Source organism: Arachis ipaensis, chromosome B04, assembly GCF_000816755.2.
Source record: "Arachis ipaensis cultivar K30076 chromosome B04, Araip1.1, whole genome shotgun sequence".
NCBI classification, from domain to species: domain Eukaryota; kingdom Viridiplantae; phylum Streptophyta; class Magnoliopsida; order Fabales; family Fabaceae; genus Arachis; species Arachis ipaensis.
In genome coordinates this window covers 1,898,672-1,907,714 of record NC_029788.2, presented here as the reverse complement: position 1 = coordinate 1,907,714, position 9,043 = coordinate 1,898,672, and the positions used below count along the sequence as shown (strand labels likewise).

Below are 9,043 nucleotides of genomic sequence, written 5' to 3'. Positions count from 1 at the left end.
CCTTGTAGCCATTTAATTTGTTTGGAATCTTCTTCGTGATGTGCCAAATACACCAATGGTAAATTGTTGTAGGCATACAAGCCTCTATAGCCCTTTCATTGACGCACATTGATCGGTGAGTATCCCTTTCGGAGCATTTCCTCCCATGCAATGAAGCCAACATTGAAATAAATATTTGAATGATTCAATATCTTCGTTTTTCATCAAAGCACATCCAAGAAGTGTTGACTGACCGTGGTGATTCACCCCGACAAAAGAACCACAAACCAGATTATATCTGAAATAGATTACGACAAAACATAATTAAAATCAACAAAATACACCCAAATAATGATCCTGTACACCCAAAAACCTCCAATATACACCTTTGCAATAGATTCATAAAACAACATTAATTCAGCATCATAAACCAGAACAGCATGTTACCTGTTTATATTGTAGGTGGTGTCAAATGAAATAACATCTCCGAAATACTCAAAGGCAGTTCTGCTCCTTGCATCGGCCCAAAAAGCAAGCTTAATCGACTGATCGTCCTCGAGTTCGAGCTCGAAAAAGAAATTCTGATTCTTCTCTTTCATTCTTAATAAGTATTTCCCGAATTCTTTGCATCTTCTTGTTCCGAAACTTTCCGCACTTCTCTCGTGATGTAATTTCTCACGTCTTTTTCGATAAAATTTAACTCGCGGTGACTCCCGGCTGCCACAACGAATGATTGGTAAGTTTTGCTTAGTCTGATACCAGCTTCCTCGTCATTCTCTATTGTACGACAAACGGACATGCTTAGTTCCATGTGCTGTTTGAGCATCTCTGCTTGAGTTGGACAGCAAGGATGTGAATGATGCAACACGACCTTCGAAATGATCCAAGCACCAACATCCTTCAATGTGTGTATATAAATTCTTGCAGGACAATTTAAACCAGCTATGGATTTGTCTTCTCGGTCGGAGATATTTTAGATTTCCATTTTCCTTCTCTGCTACATGTAATCAATTGATTTTTAATTTCGTTTCCCTTCTTATTTGTGCTCCGAACTCTTGTAGAAAAACCTGCAGCCTTCGCATAGTCCTTGTAAAATTTTGCAGCATCTTCAAGGGTGTTAAAAGTCATTCCAACATTGGGAACAAACTGGTCATCAATATCACAGAGGAGCTGCAAAATGCACCATGTTAAAAACAAGGATATACTATACAGTTTTTGCACGTCATAAAAAAAATAAAAATTCTACTAAAATACACCCAAATATTCATGATCTACACACGAGCGACAACAACTCAACTAAAATAATAAGAAAAGCCATAAACTGGAAATACACCCAAATTTCCCTAAAATACACCCAAACAGTTCTGATCTACACCGGAACGTCTGGTATAAAATGCACAAAATTAATCAAAACTAGTACCTTAGATTCAATTCACAGTCAATGTTCACGCATTAATTTCACAGTCAATGTTCATGCATTATTCAGCTAGACAATCATAAACGACTAACTGCATCAAATTCAGATTCAATAATTAACTGAAACTAAATCACACCTCAAGAACTTCATTCGATTCAAATTCAAAATCCACTTCGCCTTGGTTCAACTGACAATCTGAAGTTGAATCATCCATTATCTTCAAAACGATTTCAAAGCTTGATTTCAGAAACCATGAAAATCGAGAAAAACGAAGCAAGAAAACAGAGAGAGAAACGCACGTAAATGACGAAGGAGAAACCAGTGAGAAACGCATGTAAACAACGAATGAAAAGGCAAAGAGAAACGCACGAACGAGATCGAACAAAGAAGGCAAGAAATTCGAAAAAGGAAACGAAATCCTTTGAAAAAAGGAAGTTATATATTCACGCGTTAATTAATTTAAAACTCCATTAAGGAGGCGCGTGAAACACACATGCCACAAGACGCACGTTTGAGGGTAAAGGACTTGTAAGACTTGTAAGCGTTAATCACTTGTATGCAGAGATTATTTGTGAAATTAATTATAATTAAACATACATCATTACTAATAAAAAATGATCTAAATAACAAGAGGATTTAATGATGAGAGAGAAAAAGAGAATTTATGAAATGCAATTAACCCATTTTCTTGAGTTATTTAAAATGCGAACATGCGAACCAATTCTTTTTTTATTTTTTTACTCGCAAGTACAAAACGATATAAATTTTTGTGCATCTAAATAGAATCAATAAAATAAAAAAGATGACCATATATATCCTCTTATAAATAAAAGGTAAGTTAACCTTTTTAAAAATTGAGACTTTTTAAATTTTTTTTGTAATTATAAAAATAGTTTTACTAGGATGGAATGATTTGATTTTTAAAATTCAGGTTAACAAGACAGTTAGTGTTTATTGTGGTAACACAATTGAATTCCTTCAATAACCATTAAATAAATTTACTTTTTTATTTGTAAGAAAGATTGATTAGAAATTTTATATATATAGTGGAAATTTAGGTGTAATCAACTTTAGAGTTGTTAGATAAAATTTTAGTCAAATCATTTAACGACTTTCAGTTATCAACTTCGCATGAAGTTAGAGTTCACGGACAAAGAAGTAGAAAAGGAAAAAGAGAGAAGAAGGACGGGTGAGGAGCAAGATAGGTTTATGGGATCAAATGGGTTTCAAAATCAAATGTTATCGTATCACCTAATCATTGAAGCGTCCAGTGTGACAAGATTTTGCGACTTCAACGTTCTATTTGTTAACTCTTCATCGGAAAGAGTCGACGGACCAAATTAGTGCTCGAACTTGAATTTGAGGGACTACTATGGAGAATTTTAAATTTCAATAATCAAAATAGATAATCGCATAAATCTTAATAGGAATTTACTTATTGGTTATTAAACTAGTTATACTCAAATAAAAAAAATCATTCAAATTATCAATGATCACAATTGAAGGAAAAAATTTAAAACTAAAATTGCATGAAAATTAAAAAAAAAACTTAATTAAAATTCAAGTGAATATATAATATTTTAAGATTAATTTATATGAAAAGTTTTATTTATAATTTGTAGTGTTTTAAACTTTTCAAAAAAAAAATTTAATAATAGAACCAACTATAGCTGCTAGCCTGCTACTACGTACCACCACCATTTTCTTTTATTCCTATTATTATAACTTCTATTTTTATTATTTTTATTGTGCAATTATGCTTCATTATCATTATCTTCTCTATCATCATTAATACCAACAACGTTATTATTCTCTTGTCTTGTTTTTTATTTGATGTTATTTTTCCTTTTTAAAAAGTCTTTCTACTAGAATGACTTTTTTTTTATTCGACATCACTTTTTGTTAGAAATATGGTCTTTCTCTACTTAATCACTATTGGTAAAAAAAAATTAAATAAATTTATTAGTAATTTGTAAAAATTTAATATCTCTACCTATTACAAATAAAATTCCTATAAAATCAAATTTTATTATTATTTTGACAAAATTTTTTTAACAAAAAAATGATATTATCCTAAAATAAAAAAATTAGGATTAAAATGTTCCATTTTTAAATAAAGATCGTCTTGTCTTTAAAAAAAAATAATAAAAATCGAATCGAACCTTTACTCTATAAATAACCCTTAATTTATTAATGACAAAATATTTCAAGTACAATTTCCATTGTTGTTCCAACTAAAATATCCAAAGTGAGAACTTCTAATGGTTTGGTCAACTTATTTTACAAGGCAGTCAACCATAATGCGAGCATTAGAAGGTGTTTGGTCCAGCCAATTGAATACTGATCACTAAAGCTGTACAATCATAAATGCAATCTTGAATGAACTTAAATATGTTTGGAAGTTGGAACAAAAAATAATGCTTCACCCTACTGTCATGGATGGTCAAAACTACTTGAATGTCTGAGTTGTATATGTTATATTAATTTTGTAGTAGAGTAGAGTATACATTTTAAGAGTAGAGTATACATTTTGAAGGAAATTTGAAGCTCTTTTTCTGTTGTACCGGTGATTATCCAACAGAATTCTATCGATTTCGCAATCTGGTGGCTCACGGCGGTGAGATACAGCCAAGGAAGTGAATCTTCTCTCACAGTCTTTGCATGTATATGCTGGTCCTTATGAAAAGTCCGAAACCTAGAAATTTTTGAAGCTAATAGAACATCAGTGTCAAGCATAATGGAAATGGTCTTCTGATTGCAAAGAAAAATTCTTCAGAAAAGATGAAGAGTTTCAACTTTACCTTCTCTTTCTTTAAGTTTAATTTTTGTCTTTTAGTGATATGTATATCACTATTTGAGATTCTTGCTTTTGTCCCTCTTTGGACAAAGTGTCTCTTTACTTTCTAAAGAAATGCAATTTATCTATCTTCGAAAAAAAAATACATTTTGAAAATGAGGCCTGCTACACATACAAGTCTTTTTGGCTTACAAGTTATACAAGTTGCTCCAAGTCTAAGAAAAAAACACGCGCTCCTTCAACAACACATTTACTCTTCATCTTCTTCCTCAATCAAAACGCAAACCATCAAGAAAAAAACACGCGCTCTTTCCACCCACGTTCACTCTTCCTCTTCTTCCTCAATCAAAACGCAAACCATCAAGGTTCAAAACAAACTACTACGATTCTGCAGAAACGTTCCAACTTTTCGCGAAGAGTAGAAGAAATCAAGAAGAAAAGATACAAATCTCCATAAAAAATCACCAGAAAAAAGGAAGAAACATTATTCAAGGTACTGTTTTACTGTTCTTCTAGGTTTTTCTTCTAGATTGTCTCTGCCATGTGCCTCATCCTTAACCAGCAAAATATTAAAAGATTTCAAGAAGAAATATACTATCTCCCCCTATTTTGGGTGTATTTCTGTAACCGTTTGGGTGTATTTCTGTAATCCTTTCTGTAATACACCCAAACGATTACAGAAATACACCCAAATGGTTACAGGAATTCACCCAAACGATTACAGAAATACACCCCAACGATTACAGAAATACACTCAAACGGTTACAGAAATTCACCCAAACGATTATAGAAATACACCCAAAGGATTACAGAAATACACCCAAAGGATTACAAAAATACACCCAAAGGATTTAAGAAATACACCCAAAATTCGTTGAAGTACACCTCATGCATATTTCAGAACTCTTTCTCTTTCTCCTCCTCATCTTCTGCTGCTTCTTCTTCTTCAAAAACGATTTCAGAGCTTGATGTAAAAAAACAATGGAAATCGAGAATAACGAAGAAAGAAAACAGAGAGAAAAGCACGTAAATGAAGAAGAAGAACAGAAAGAGGAAGAAGAACGTGCAGCAAGAAGAAGAAGGAGAAAGAGGAAGAAGAACGTGCAGCAAGAAGAAGAAGGAGAAAGAGAAGGAAAGAAACGAAAGAAAAGAAGAAGAAGAGGAAGAGGAAGAAGTGTTGGGAATAAGACACCATTCCCCCTTGAGAAAACACCTTTGACAGAGAAATAAAATAGACACAATCACAACACAAGAATTTAACGTAACCGTGCACTAGGAAGGGTCCCCAGGAAAGAGAGGTGGGTCACAATGGACACACTTAAATACCAAGTCTTTCCTTAGCCAGAACCTTTTCAAACAGCACTCTCACAGTGTCACACTGCCTTCCAGCAACAACAACAGCAACCAAAGATCAACCTCAAGCCACAGGACAAAATTATTTTCTGATGAAGAACGAGAAAGAGAAAGCAAGAAACGAAAGAAGAAGAAGAAGAAGAAGAAGAAGAAGAATATGCAGTAAGAAGAAGAAGGAGGAGAAAGAGAAGGCACGAAACGAAAGAAAAGAAGAAGAAGAGGAAGAGGAAGAAGAAGAAGAACGTACCTTGCATCGCGTTTTGGGGGGTTTATTCGTTAATTAACTTGTAAAGCATACAAGCCCTAATGACTTGTATGCAGAGCTTTTCTCTTTGAAAATAGAGGAAGAAAAATATCATTTTGTTAATAAATCTTAATTTCTTAATCATCTAATATCATAATAAATTAAATGAAATAATCTATTTCTCTTAATCTCTCAAAAGAAAAATAAAAACTAAACTACTAAATAAAATAGTTTATAGTTAAATGTCAATTCTAAGTTCTTCTTTATTATTGATTGTATGTAGACATATTATTGTTTTAAAAAGATAACAAATGAAAACAATGCAAGTATATATATAATAAGGAGTATAAGAAATATGATAAACATAAGGAGAGATAAAAACGTAGAATTACACCAACAAAACATTTATATAGCTCTTCAAAAATTAAGAGCAAACCATTCTTCATAACCAAATTATTTTAAACCTTTAAACTTCCTCCAATAATAATCTAATATGTTCTACAAGCACATAATATATAATAAAGGGAAATCAAATCAAGCCAATACAAAATACTAACAAGACAGGTCCCATATGTAATTTGAGACACAGCAACATGCTACAAATACAAATTTTAATTAATTTCATTCTGCAAAGTTCTATATGAGTAAAAGAGTTCAAATTATAACCACTCATCTAATTAATATGATTATTATATATGAAGTGTGACAAATCCGGTTGGAATTGCAATCAGAACAATGGCCATAGCAAGCATTATAAGCTCCATGGTCATGGGAGGTCTAAGCATAACTCCATAGGAATCGTTTTGGCTTTGTGACTTCGGCGTCGATGACAACGGTGGAGCTTGGCTGGATGAAGGTGCAGCCGGAGTTGCCTTGGAAGCATTTTTGAAGATAGCAGCATCTGGGGAGCTTGGAGATAAACCTAGAAGCTCTATGTATACAAAAAAAGAAAAAATCAGGGCGGAACTAGCATAAAATTTGAGAAGGGACCAAAATTTAATTTTTTTAATATAAAAAACTAAAATTAAAATTTAAGAGAGATTAAACCAAAATTGACAGGTAACTTATAAGAAAAAATTAAAGTAAAATAATGATAGTGTTAGATTAATTTTAAAAATTGAAGTTAAATAATGATAGTATTAGATTAATTTGAAGTGACATGTAACTTAGATTATTTTTTTATTAGTTTAATTTTGTAGTTAACTTTATGTACTCTTATATATGTACTCCCACTATGATCCTGGTCACGAGGCTCTCTCTTGTAGGATTGCATGGTGACACAACAAATTTTGCCTATGTTCATTGGGGAGTTGATTCAATTAAAGTGCTTAATAAGGAGTTTTGTCAATTTGATCCGAAGGGTCAAGAATCTCTCGAGATACTGATTTCTTTGTTTTCAATTCCCCAAATGATGCAACTTTTAAGGATATAATGCAGAAGCTAGATTCCCATTTTATGCCTCTGATAGGAATCTTCCATATATAATGGTCTGAGAAATGATAGCAAACCTAAAATAGAAGATTATTGTCCTGGCCTTTGGGCCCTCAGCGGTCACAGACCAAATGCAGGACAAACACTACGTTGCCATGACTAGCAATACAAAGGAGAAAGCAGATGTTGAGTTTGTTTCTACGATGAACCGTGGTAAGCGGAGGTGATGTCTAGACTTTGAGACGGCAAGTGTGCAAAGGAAAAACTCAGATCATAATTTAAAATCCGGTTCTCTTGGACATTCTGACGAAAAGCAAGTGGTTTCTGCAACAATGCACTATGCCTGCAGTTGGCTTACATTTGAATGTGCAGCCTTAAAAGGAGATCGAAAAAAGGTAATGACAAGTGATCTTGTGAGATGCAAGTCTATACCAAACATGAACATCAGGATCCATTGGCAATGGAGGTGGATTCGTTACACATTAGGCCTCAGCCAGCTGAGGATAGTTTCCATGCATCAGGTTTTACTGTTGATCCCCAAAAGAAAATACACAGATACTGCAAGCATTGTAATTGCAAGAACTCAAAGTGTTTGAAGTTATATTGTGAGTACTTTGCTGCTCGTGCCTACTGCACAGGCAACTACTCATGTAAGAATTACCACAACAAACTTGATCATAAAAGACGAAGTCCTTCAAGCTCGCAAACAGATTGAGTCTCGCAACCCTCTGGCTTTTGATCCTAAAGTCAATCTCTGAACCTGAAATTGGGAATGACCCAAATAAAACTGCACCACCAGCACAAGAGAGGATGCAATTGAAAGAAATCATTCTACCAAAAGAAATATTGTGAATGCTTTCAGGATGGTGTTAGATGTTCGATAAGACGTAGATGCAACACGTGTAAGAACACGTTTGGTAGAAAGGATGGTTCTAATTCTATAGAAGTAGAAATCCAGCCAAAAGTAGAAATGGAGGCCTGTGAAAAAGAAAGATGTTTGGGACTCTTTGGTCTCAGCCACTTGAGCATTCTCAAGCTGATGGATCTCATAACTTGCACCAAAACTACTTCTCCAAATGAGAAGAAGATCTCCTCTCCTAGGTGTGACTTGATACCATCATCTTAGATTGGCAAAGGTGGCAGAAAGCTAATATTGCAATCCATTTTTTCTTTTCCTTTTCCTAATCATCATCATTAGTAGTGCTACATTTTTTAAATTGATAGTCAATAGTTATTAGTTTAAGTTAGTAGTTTGTAACTCTAGGCATGTAGATGTTGTGGTTTAGGTTAAAGTATATTTTAGCTTTAGTTTTATTTTATTTGAGTTCCTTCAATTATTTAGCATTTATTTGAGTAATGATTATAATCATAATCATTATAATAAATAATCTCTATAGGTCTTTGTTAGAGTAAAGAGAGGAAAATATTTATTGTAGAAAAAAATTTATAAAAGACATTCTTTTGTAGGCAAAGATAGTAATTATTAGAAGATGGTGTAAAAACTCAAGTACATAACTAAGATTGCTGTTGCTTTCCATGATGACTACTGTTATTATCTTCAGTACAAAATTAGGTACCAGTACAACAACTCATAACTCATAACAACTTATCTACCCTTGTAAAGAGAAATAATGAAACTACGGGATGTGTATGTGCCTATTATTGTTACGAGAAACATTGGGTTTAATAATTTTTAGTATTTTTTTTGTTATTATTTGATTAATATAAATATTAAATTATTTTTAATAAATATATTTTATTAATTTATATGTACAAATTTTAATAAATATAAATATAAATTATATTTTTTTGTACAAATTTC

General features: G+C 32.7%; 1 protein-coding gene across 1 annotated transcript in view; it reads right to left on the bottom strand.

The window, feature by feature from the left end:
- Positions 6,183-9,043, bottom strand: part of LOC107637496 (non-specific lipid transfer protein GPI-anchored 1-like) — a 4,835-nt gene continuing 1,974 nt past the window's right edge. Inside the window, exon 2 of the mRNA XM_016340905.2 lies at positions 6,183-6,721. Coding sequence (XP_016196391.1) covers positions 6,480-6,721 — 242 coding nt within the window. The 3' untranslated portion in view covers positions 6,183-6,479. The remainder of the gene's footprint in view (positions 6,722-9,043) is intronic.